This window comes from Vulpes lagopus, chromosome 17 (genome assembly GCF_018345385.1).
Source record: "Vulpes lagopus strain Blue_001 chromosome 17, ASM1834538v1, whole genome shotgun sequence".
NCBI classification, from domain to species: domain Eukaryota; kingdom Metazoa; phylum Chordata; class Mammalia; order Carnivora; family Canidae; genus Vulpes; species Vulpes lagopus.
This window is the reverse complement of record NC_054840.1, coordinates 7678668-7691256: the sequence shown is the minus strand read 5'-3', so window position 1 is coordinate 7691256 and position 12589 is coordinate 7678668. Positions and strand designations below refer to the sequence as shown.

Below are 12589 nucleotides of genomic sequence, written 5' to 3'. Positions count from 1 at the left end.
TAAGACAATATTTTTCTTTTCATAGAAGTCAGCCTGTTAGGCATCTATGCCTGAATTCATCTCCTGACACGAAACACAGAAACCTACATTTCTCTTTTTTTTTTAATTTTATTTAAATTCAATTCATTAACACATAATGTTTTATGGGTTTCAAAAACCGACATTTCATGCTGTGTTAGAATGTCAAGGCCTAGATCCAATCAACTGAACTTATGTTTTCTCTCTCTTAAGGATATGGAGTCTCGTGGCAAGTAAACGGATTTTTTTTCTTTTCTTTTCACAATATTTCAGATTTTGAATATATTTGACTTCATGTCAAAGGACATGATAAAATCAGGAGGACAGGCATTTAAAATGCATCAGAAAAACGATCCGCAACGGGCCTCCGATAGGACATTTTTCATTGATGCCTCCAGTCAGAGCTTGACTACAGTTCCACGGGAGATCACAGACTTAGAAGAATTAGAAGAAGTGCATCTGGAAAACAACCAGATCGAAGAGATCCCGCAGGATATTCAGCACTTAAAGAACCTCCGGGTTCTCTACCTGAACAAGAACAGGCTGGGCAAGCTCTGCCCAGAGCTGGGCAGGCTGGGCAGCCTGGAGGGCCTGGACCTGAGCCACAACCCACTGCTGTCCTCGTCCCTTCCCGTCCTGGGCGGCCTGCGCAGGCTGCGGGAGCTGCGCCTCTACCACACGCACCTGGGGGAGATCCCCAACGTCCTCTGCAAGCTCCTGCACCACCTCGAGCTGCTTGGCCTGACCGGCAACCACCTGAGGTCTCTGCCCAAGGAAATCGTGAACCAGACCCAACTGCGGGAGATCTACCTGGGGCACAACCAGTTTGAAGTCTTCCCGCCGGAGCTCTGTGTCCTCTGCAACCTGGAGATCATCGACCTGGATGAGAACCAGCTCACCGCCATCCCCGAGGAGATTGGCAACCTGGCGAGGCTGCAGAAGTTCTACGTGGCCGACAACCGCCTGGCCGGCCTGCCCGAGGCGCTGGGCCTCTGCGCCGGGCTGGCCGTGCTGGATCTGTCCCGCAACCGGCTGCGCTCCCTGCCGCGCGGGCCTGGCCCAGCTCGCCGCGCTGACCGAGGTGGGGCTGAGCGGCAACCACCTGGAGAGGCTGCCGCGCCTCGTGTGCAGGTGGAGCTCCGTGCACCTGCTGTACCTGCGCGACACGGGCCTGCGGGCGCTGCGGCGCTCCTTCCGGCGGCTGGTCCACCTGCGCCTCCTGGACCTCAGCCAGAACCACCTGGAGCGCGGCCCCGCCGAGCTCTGCGCGCTCAGGCACCTGCAGGTGCTGGCGCTGGACGACAATAGAATACGGCAGGTGCGATGCTGGCTGCATGGGGGGGGGGGGGGGGCACCGTCCTCGGTGCCACGTGGGGAGCTGGGGGTGCAGGGGGGGCTCACCCACCTGGCGGGGCACAGGCGCAGCCCTTCCATCCCGGAGCTGCTGCGCCCCGGAGTCTGCATTCGGAACCATTCTGCGCCCCTCAACCGGGATTCCTCCTTAGGAGGCAGATTTTTTCTTTTTTTCTTTTTTTTCTCCTGACACCCACAGCCTCAAGGCCTTAATCTTCCACTCACGGTGAACTGCAAAAACAGCCTCATCCCTAGAGAAGCCCCCTCGCAGGTTGTGCAGGGCGGCCCTGTTCAAAAATGCCCATCATAGGGACATTGACGGGGAGCCTGGGAGACAGTCTCAAGGTCAGCGGAGCAGTGGGCAAAAAGCTGCCGCTACACTCCTAAAATTAAAAATCTACACAGTCATTTAAGTGACCCGGTGCAATATGTGCCTGTGCAGATAAACCTCGAAATTGTGGTGTTTGTTAGGAACGCAGACAACAAATTGCAGAACCTGCCACTATTTATAGTCTTTTTTTTTTTTTAAGATTTTATTTATTCATGAGAGACACAGAGAGAGGCAGAGACACAGGCAGAGGGAGAAGCAGGCTCCATGCAGGGAGCCCGACGTGGGACTCGATTACGGGGCTCCAGGATCACACCCTGGGCTGAAGGTGACGCTAAACCGCTGAGCCACCAGGGCTGCCCAAGGGGCTCAGTTTTAATTGCAGCATTTCCTTTTTATTTAAAAATTCTTTTTAGGGCAGCCCGGTAGCACTAAGGTACCCTGAGGTAGCACTCAGGGAAGCTCTGAGGTAAGAAATTCCTTTTACAGTGGACAAAAGTCTGTCATTCCACATTGAGAGTGAAAGGCTCAAAATATAAAGTGCCCTTGGGAAGAATAACACATTGACTTGATTCCTATTGAGTCCTGAACCTAATTCTTTCCTGTGAGACATTGTAAGAGATCAGAATAGAGGAGGGAATCACACACAGATGGTGCCTTCACAAAGGTAAGCATCACCCAATACCAGGTTTTACCACTAGTCAAACTGTACTGAAATGTGGACGTTTTCAACATTATTATATGGGATGTGAAGATCTCTGGGTACCATTGCTTGTTATTCTTCAGGTTTTTTTTTTTTTTTAAACAAACGTTCAGGTCTTGTGATGATATTTTTTGTGGTTTTGGGTCTTCTTTTCTCGAGTCCTATTACGGTTAATCTTTCCAGTTACCTCCCAGTGCATTTCTCTGTATAATGACACATGGCTTTTAAGCCAGCTCCTTACCTCTCCTACCCCAAAGATTTACCTGATGGATTTCTTGCTCTTGGCCAGTAGCTTTTTCTAGGTGTATGCAAAAGTAGCTGACTTCAGTGTGTATCTACATAGATTTTATTTGTATGGTACAAATGTCCTGCTAAAGGACATTTGACTTATGCTCAAAATGACTGTAGCTCAAATTTAGGGCATCCATACTGACTGTCCTGATTTGACTCTCTATAGGTTTTCTGTACATCTGGATTTATTTTCCACTATACTTTAATGTGACTGTGATGGGATTAATTACTAGATCTTGAATATCCGGGGGAAAAAGAAACTTTGAACATTCAATGTGCTTTGAAAAAGAAAAGCTATACTTATGAGCTAACTGAACAGCAGTAAGAGGGACGTTACTAGGTTATAATGAAGGGGTTAGATTGAAAAACTTTATCCTATTATTTTGGACGGCACTGATGCAGATGCTGTGTATTAAAGGGATCTAAGTGCCTGTTGAAGAATTTTGAAATAGCCAAGAAGGAAAGCTTAAATATCAGTTTCTCTGGAGACTGACTTCCTCCGATTAAAAAATAAATAAAACTATAAACATTTTAGAGCACTTTTAGGAAAATGAGCCCTCCTCCTACACAATAAAGAGAAAAATACCATATGAAAGATTGCAGATGTGTGAGACTTACTGTTATGTTATCACTTTAGGGAGCTTTCTTTTGAGCTGCTCCCCAATTATGTTTCCAACCTTCCCCGCCCCATCTATGGAGAGGTGAGGCTAAGCTGAAGTGTCACCATTTTCATGAAGAAGAGAGGAATGGGTAGGGGAGATGCCAGGGCTGGGATAGGGAACTGTGGGGAATATATTTCCCCATTGGAAGTAAAGCCTGATAAAAGAAGGTGGTTCAAAGTGAGTTAAGAAGCTGTCGAGATCTAGAACTGTGTTTTATTTTTCTACAAGAAAATAGGTGTCTCAAAAAAAAAAAAAAAGAAAATAGGTGTCTCTGCAACATAACCAATAGGGAGACTACCACATATTTTAAGAATGAGATTTTTCCGTGTGGTTCCAGATGGCCAGAAAGAGACCAATAGGTGAACATAATAGTGACACAGATTTTTGGCTTGACAAAAGAAGAAAATCTGATGATTAGAGGTCTCCATCCAAGTAATGAGCTTTGCATTCCAGGAGGTGCTGTTTAAATGTGTGCTGCATGGCTAGCATGTGTGGAATATGTTCAACCATCCTATTAAAGGATTAGAATAGACAACCTTTGTAAGACGTGCCAAGCCTGGCAGTCTGGGAGTCTAGGAAATGCCTCCCTGATACCTACAGAGGTTCCATAAGCCTCATTATTTACTGGCGGGGAGAATATGGTAAGATAAAATCATGATCGTCTTCATTGTTTGCATCCAACTGAGATTTCAGCTGAAGTTTATAAGTTGCTGACTTAAAGCCTTTTGGGGTGAGAGGTCATGTTACTAGATTGATCAGTTCCAATAACTGAACTTATCAATATTACAGTTGGGGTATTACTCTGATAACTTCAGCACTTTTGCAGTAGTGTCAAGCATTTGCTGCACCACGGTTCAAAAGTTTGCAATAAAGTAGGTTAAAAATTGCTTCAGTTTAAAGCAATGCATAACGTGAAGAGCAGAGGGGCTTGGGGAAAGAGTGGGACTCCAGACTTTAGATCTACAAATACAATACTCTATATGCAAGTATTTGTGCCAACTTCTAATCTGTAGGAATTGCTAAATTGCTCTACTTTAGGTTTATCAATTGGCCTCAAAACTAAAAACTCCATTTATTATCTTATTGTTCAAAATAATCTTGACCGGAAACTTATCTTTTTGGAATACTTCTAGTTACCTTCAGACTTCGGCTCACTTTCAAAGCTGAAGATGCTTGGATTAACAGGAAATCAGTTCCCTTCGTTTCCAGAAGAAATCCTTTCTTTAGAGTCTTTAGAGAAATTATACATTGGGCAAGACCAGGGAATGAAGCTCACCTATATTCCAGAACACATTAGCAAACTACAGGTAAGCCTCCCCAAATGAGTAAGCAATGAAGTACATGCCTACTGACTCCTTAAGTTGGCTGATACTGAGAAAACACGGTGGCATCCCCAGAGGCTTGAGGGAATCCTCCATATTATATTTCCAACCCCAAACAGTCAGTCATTCTAGCACTGTTTTCCTGAACCCCTGGATGCATATGCAAAAACATAGCCAAGAGGCTACAGCATGCCCCCATGCTATGCCGGGGGTCCTCTCCGCTGTGCAGTTTGGCACGTTTTATTTGCAGAAATTGAGCCCTAAATAAAAGGAAAAGGAGAAAAAATGAGTGGGAAATATCAGAAAGGGAGACAGAACATGAGAGACTCCTAACTCTGGGAAACGAACTAGGGGTGGTGGAAGGGGAGGTGGGCGGGGGGTGGGGGTGACTGGGTGACGGGCACTGAGGGGGGCACTTGATGGGATGAGCACTGGGTGTTATGCTATATGTTGGCAAATTGAACTCCAGTAAAAATAAATAAATAAATAAATAAATAAATAAATAATACCTGGGAATTAGCAAAAAAATAAAAAATTTTTAAAAAACCTGAAAAAAAAAAAAAAAGAAATTGAGCCCTATCACTTTCCATTTGATTTCTACCTTTTGTAAGAAGCCCCTGAAAATTGTACTATTTTTGAAGTTAAAGTATCCTACAGGTGACATGGCTAGGAGTCTGCATTCTGGATGGGTCAATGTGACCTCCCTCCCTGTATGATGGTGGGCAAATCAGGGTTTAACACGGTCCCAGGATCCTATGGAGAGGGGCCCACACGCAGCCCTGCGCTAAATCCTAACAAAGCAACAGGATAACTTCATTCAAAGTAGCCATACCCCTGTGTCTTAATGTATGCATACTTTAAAGAATTGAGAATTTTTCCCATATTTGTTGTACTGCGCTCTTCCTAATGTTAAAGTAGGTGTGGGCCACAACATGAGCCCCAGTTGTGGAGCTGAGCGACAGCATGTATGGCACGGGTACTTCTCACCTGTGACACAGATGTCCTATTCCTGATTCTCCACTGCTTTGCCCTGGGTTCAGAATTCTTCTCATCATCTGGCTCCTTGATACGCCACGGAACACTCTCTGAAAGCTTAGGGTGAGATGCAAACATTACATTTTTGCCCAGTGGATTTGAAAATAACTAATTCATTTGCACATTTTGGCTACTTCCACCTGGACAATGTTAGATTGATACTTGATGCGATTTCAGTCCTACAGCAACTGCTGCTGCTAATTAGCTACTGAAGGGGAGCAAACGATATAAATTATCACAGTTATTTTTCTGTAAAGTTCTTGTGAAACAAACATGAGATTCCCGTGTTTTCTTTTCCCTGCATAAATGGGAACCACATCCAGTGGTTTTACCCAAAAATAATTTTATGTTTTGATGATGGTTCTTAGTTTCTTCGTTGACCCAATGCACAATATCCCCATTGAAAGAGCATGGAAACTCACCAGTGAGTCTAGTTTTCTTAATTCTTTTATCAATGTAAGGATCATTATGGTCTACTCCTATGTTTTTCAGAGTCTTAAAGAGTTGTATGTGGAGAACAATCATCTGGAGTACCTGCCCACATCTTTGGGATCAATGCCTAACCTGGAAATTCTTGACTGCCGCCACAACTGGCTTAAGAAACTTCCAAATTCCATTTGCGAAGCACAAGGTAAGGAATCTCAGTAGAGATCCTCAGCCTAGAGGAGTGCGAGGCCAGCATTTCTCATGCTGAAGCATTTCCCACTTCGTTGGTTCATTCAAGACTAATCTCAATGTTCAGAGAGCTTAGCCCTACCCCCATTACCTCCTCGCAGGTCTCACTAGTGAGACAGGGAAGGCCAGGTGCCTGATACAGGTAAGAACCTCACGAAGGCAGTTCGATTGTTTATTTGGAACTGAAGAGAGAAGGAAAGAGCCACTGCAGAGAAAATTAGCCTTCCTCCTTCCAGTCATTATGCCACCGACAATCCTTTTCTGCCTACCTACTACCTGCCAGAGTTTGGAGCCAGGGGTCCTAGAGCAAATTTGCGTTAGGTCACTAAGTCACTTGAATAAAATGAAAAGTGTTGACCTAGAGTGGTGAAGTCAGCAGGCGGGGGGGGTACTTCTGGAGCTGTGGGACTGGCATGAAAAATCACATATGATTCATATTTAAGCACCCAAACATTTGACACTAGGTTAAACCATTCTTTATTTGTACATGCATCAATCCATCCATCCACTTACCAGCCTTTTGCTGAGCTTCTGGTGGGACCAAATAAAATGTTTTTTTTGTTTTTTTTTTTTTTTTTTGCCATAGATTAGAGTCGAGGGGTGGGCATGTGATGCTCCTGACCATACATTTTTTTCCTGTCCTTGGTCCCTGGAGGAATGAAACACTGTGAGATTTTTTTGGTGTGTGCTCTATTTCTGTCTCTAATATATACACTGGCTCCAACAATCTGAATTGTTAGAGGGAAGAGACCTTGGTTTACCTCATTAAATCGGTGTCTTTTGATACATGACACGGCAGGAAACAAACATTTCAAAGTAACTGGACTAAAGAATGCATGTTTTAACTTTGCTTCTTCTTCTTTTTTTTTGAAGATGTTATTTATTCATGAGAGACACACAGAGAGAGAGAGGCAGAGAAACTTTGCTTCTTCTTAAGATAAATATGTCATTCAAAAATTGTTTCAGCTTTGAAAGAATTACTGCTTGAGGACAACTTGATCACCTGTCTTCCAGAGAATTTGGATAGCCTGGTGAACCTCAAGGTTTTGACACTGATGGACAATCCCATGGAAGACCCCCCAAAAGAAGTGTGCATTGAAGGCAGTCAGGCTATATGGACATACTTGAAGACAAAAAGAAACAAGAAAATAATGGCAACAAAGGTAAAATCCACAAAAATTCCAGATAACGCATTCACAGTTGCTGTGGAGAGGGGTCAGTGGTGAACATATCACAGACTGTTCCGGGGCTGCGCTTCACACATCTCTACGTCGTCCTCATTGAGAGCAGCGACTCTTACTTCCTTTATCTACTCAGAATTAAGCAAGGGGATCTTTGAACCTCATCTTAGCCTTTTTGCCTTTTTGACCTTCATCTCTTTGTCAGATAAGACAACAAACAGGCAAAAGAACCCCAAACCTCAGGATCCCGAAACAGCCTAAGATTCTTGGACTATTCACTGGACTGAAAAGTTTATATTCACAAAGTCACTAAGGCTGAAAAATTAGAAGTGAAAGTCTTTATGGAGCAGCGGTATAGAGACCAGAGTTCTGCTCTGCCACTAACTAGGGTCAGGAGGCAAAGAGCCTTTAAAAAGGAGGGTGAGCGTGATGCCTGGGTGGCTCAGTGGTTGAGCTGAGCTGCCCTCCCTCAGCTCAGGGATCAGGTCCCACATTGGGCTCCCCCGCAAGGAGCCTGCTTCTCCCTCTGCCTGTGTCTCTGCCTCTCTCTCTCTCTCTCTCTCTCTCTCTCTCTGTCTCTCTATCTCTCATGAATGAAAAAATAAAATCCTAAAAAAAAAAAAAAAAAAAAAAGGAGGGGAGCAAAGAAACTTGTCATTTCCTCTTTGCCTACCTCACCCATGGATACAATTAGGATACCCCCAGAGGGATCCCTGGGTGGCGCAGCGGTTTAGCGCCTGCCTTTGGCCTAGGGTGCGATCCTGGAGACCCGGGATCGAATCCCACGTCGGGCTCCTGGTGCATGGAGCCTGCTTCTCCCTCTGCCTGTCTCTGCCTGTCTCTGCCTCTCTCTCTCTCTCTGTGACTATCATAAACAAATAAAAAATTAAAAAAAAAAAAGGATACCCCCAGATAGGCCAGGCCAGGCCCCACTTCAGTCAGTATTCAATATTCTTTATTCGGCTGGTCCAAGCCCCCATGGTCCCCCACCCTGATGGCCTTAGTCCTCTAACCAGTATCCCCGCTTCCACACCTGCTAGCCTTACAGTGTACTTCCACGTAGCAGTCAGCCCCATGCTGTTAAAACTTAGGTGGGATCTTTTCACTACTCTACTGAAATCCATGATTTTTTTTAGCTGAACAGTCTTTGGTTTGCAAGACCCTCACCTATCAACGGCCCTCAACCATATCAAACCTAACACCCTCTCTTTTATGATAAATAGTATGTGATACCTTCTTTACTCTCCTGAAATTAAACCAAAACCCATAATTTTAATAAATGAAGGTAAGGACAGCGCTGTGACATAAAAAGGAAAGTAATTTATCTTAAAACACTTATTTTAATATGTATATACTCAGGAGTGGTAACACTGGAAAAAGGAAAATAATACTTTTTGGATACTTCCTAAAACGCGTAAAAAGATTTTGAAAAACCACATACCCTCTTGCACATTTTAAAATTGGTGTTTTAATTCTTTTGCCACTAAGTTTAAACATTGCAAAGGATTTACTTTTCCGTGAGTTTTCAATTTTGACATCTTAAAATAAAGCTTTTAAATCAGTTATTTTAAATGTCCCCAATGGAATCTAAATACCCTTATGATTTGATACAAAATACTTGAGCAAGGTCTTATTTTACAGGCAGAAATTTTTTTAAGATTTATTCGAGAGAGCGCGCATGCATATGTGTGCTGAGTGGGAGAGGGGCAAGGGGAAGAGGAAGAGAGAATCTCAAGTAGACTCCATGCTGGGTGCGGAGGCCGAGGAGGGGCTCAGTCCCATTGAACCCATGAACTCATGACCTGAGCTGAAATCACCAGTCGGACGCCTAATGGACTGTGCCACCCAGGGGCCCCTATAGGCAGAAATGTTATAATCCTTTCTTTTTTATTCTTAAGCATGTATTTCTAGTTCACTTTCCCCCAAGAATTGAGCTTAACGTTTTATATATATAATTTTAAGTCATTTGTAGATCACCTTTCATGCTTTCAGGCAACAAAAATATTTATACAAATGAAGTTTTAAGATTAGAATTTTTTTTCTGTAACCATAGGGTTTTTTAATGTCCTGGATTGAGTCATATTACAATTATTAGCACTATAAAACTGACCAAAACACTATAAAATCCGTTATATATTTTGATATTTAATTCTTTGGCCTATAGGATTTGGGAGTTACATATACAAGTGGGAGACCTTCCCACATAGGTTCTATATCCCTGGGAGGCCCTCTGCCCAGAGCTGCATCCCCTCCATATGGATGAGACTCCCAGCCCTCACTTAGTCCCTGTCCAAATATCCTCATACCTGCCCTTGATCCCCCTTCTGTAAAACAGCATGCCCCGCCCACCTCATTCATTCATTTGTGCATTCATTCAGCAAATGCTCACTGAGCTTCCACTATGTGCCAGGCACTGTCGTAGGCGGTGGAAATACATCAGCGAACAAAGCAGACATATTTTTTCTGTCCTCACATTCCTTAGGGTCTAGTGCGATGGAAATAAGAATCTGAGATATAAAACATAAAATTACAGAGTCTGTTAGAAAGTGATAAGTGGTGTTGGAAAAAAGCTCAAGCTAAAGGGAACCGAGATTGCCAGAAGTCATGTATGTGTGTGTGTGGTGGTGGTGCTGGGGGCCGGGGGGGGGGGGGATTTGATTAAATGAGATAGTTTGGATAGGCCTCCTTGGGAAATGACTGGTGTAGGCAGCTCCGCCTACCCTAACAGTGTACCGTAGCCTGGGTGGCTCAACAACAGAAACTCTCTCCCAGTTCTCAAGGCTAGAAGGCCAGGATTAGGGCGGCAGCATGGTCCATCTCTGGTGAGAGCTCTTTCTGCCTTGCACACGGCTGTCTTCTTGCTGTGCCCTCACAAGACAGAGACAGAGTGAGTTATCTGGTGTCTCTCATGAGGGCCCTGACCCCATCAGGAGGACCCCACCTTCATGATCACATCTCAGCCTAGTTACCTCCCAAAGGTCCCTCTCCAAATACAATCACATTAGGGGCTGGGGCTTTTAATAGGAGTTGGAGGTGAGGGGACACAATCCAGTCCACAGCCGTGCCAATTGAGCCAATACTTGAAGAACTGGAGGTTAAGCCATCTGAATGCTGGGAGGAATGCTCCGAGCAGAAGCAGCAGCAAAAGCAGAGGCCGTGAGCTGGGGTCGTGCTGGGTGTGTCCAGCTGTGAACAGGCCTGCACAGCTGGAGCAGAGTGAGCAAGGCGAGGGAGTAGTTAGGAGGTCAGCAAGGGCAAGAGGAAGGGAGCAGATCACAGAGGGCCTTGTGACGCCTCCTAAGGACTTGAGCTTTTATTCTGAGAGAAGTGGGGGAGGCACCAAAAGGCTCAGAGCCTAGCACTAGAGGAGGGACGCTTGTGAGCATGTGGGAGGGAACAGGGTCTCAGAAGAAGTGGGGGGCCGGCCCAGCAGTCCAGTGACAAGAGGGAAGGCAGGTACAAGCCCTCCTGATCCCCTTACTGTGTCCTGTTGTCTCCGTGCCATTTACTACCATCTAGCAGATCATAAAGTCCTGTGTTTATTGTCTCCTTTGGCGGCAGTGTGAGGGCAGTGACATTTAGCTGCTGTTTCCTAAATGTCTAGAACAGTGCCTGGGACATAAAAGCACTGAATTTTTTTTAACGATTTTATTTATTCATGAGAGACACAGAGAGAGACAGAGACACAGGCACAGGCAGAGGGAGAAGCAGGCTCCATGCAGGGAGCCCGATGCGGGAATCGATCCTGAGACTCCAGGATCTTGCCCTGAGCCAAAGGCACAGGCTCAACCACCCAGACGTCCCTGAATTTTTTTTTTTTAACTTGTTTTCCTTTTTACATTTGCCAGAATGGCCAATTAGGGAGGGAGAGAAAATAAGGTGTAGAGTTCTGATGATATTATATCCTTCACGTCTTTAAAACTACATACCAGAACGAAGAGATAGCCATCCCCAGTCTGGAGGGATACCGACTGACACTGTTTGGGTTTATCTTGTCTTCAGATTCAGGCGTGGTGGCGTGGAACAATGGTCCGGAAAGGACTGGGGAGATTTGAAGAACAGCAAAGACTGCTAAAGAAAGGAAAGAATTCTCCAAAAGATAAGAAAGGGGAAAAAGATGCAAAAGGAAAACCTGTAAAGAAAAAAAAGAGATAATTCTGTAATGAATTGAGATAACGAACCCTGTTGGATTAAGAAGGCAAAATATGTAGGGGTGAAGATGCCTACCACGCTGAAATTTTTCATAGAATCATGATTATGTCTAAAAATAAAGACTCTTACTTTATTGAATGAACTCTTTACGGCTAAAATGATATGATGCCTGGGAGAAGAAAAATATCAGGGAGAGGTAAGTGTGAGGGACCCAAATGAAACAAGACGGGCCATGAGTTGAAAATTGTAGATGCACGTGATAGGTAAATGGAGGTTGATCCTGTCTACTTTAAAACTTTGTTTATTTTAGTAACCTCTACCGCCAACATGAGGCTTGACCTCATGACCCCGAGATCAAGAGTCGTATGCTCTTCTGACTGAGCCAGCCAGGCACCCCGAAAACTTTACATTTTGAAATAGAGACTCACAAAAATCTCCAAAGAAATGGACAGGGAGGTTCGTGCACCCTTCGCCCTCCCTCAGCGTTGACATCTTGCATGACTCTAAGACAATACCAAAACCAGAAAATTTACATTGGTGCCATCAACTGGGCTTTTTCAGATCCCATCAGTTGTAGGAACACTTTGTGTGTGTGTGTGTAGTTCAATGCAGTTTTGCCACATGTAGCTTTACGTAACCAACACAAGTCTCCCTGTGCTACTCCTTTTAGTCACACCTACCATCTACCCCATCTCCCGGTCCCTAACCTTTTTTCTCCAGCTCTATAATTTTGTTATTTCAGGGAAGTCATATAAATGGAGTCTCATATGTGTAGCCTTTAGGGATTGGCTTTTTAACTCAGCATAACTCAAAGTCCATCCACATTGTCACATGCATCAATTTGTTGCTGAGCAGTATTGCCTAGTTCC

General features: G+C 44.5%; 1 protein-coding gene across 1 annotated transcript; it reads left to right on the top strand.

The window, feature by feature from the left end:
- Positions 1 to 312: 312 nt before the first annotated feature.
- LRRIQ4 (leucine rich repeats and IQ motif containing 4) lies at positions 313 to 11723 on the top strand. The gene is given in 6 exon segments (XM_041732022.1): positions 313 to 1068; positions 1070 to 1336; positions 4489 to 4662; positions 6205 to 6343; positions 7354 to 7550; positions 11571 to 11723. Coding segments are annotated over 6 exon segments (1686 nt in total).
- Positions 11724 to 12589: the final 866 nt, after the last annotated feature.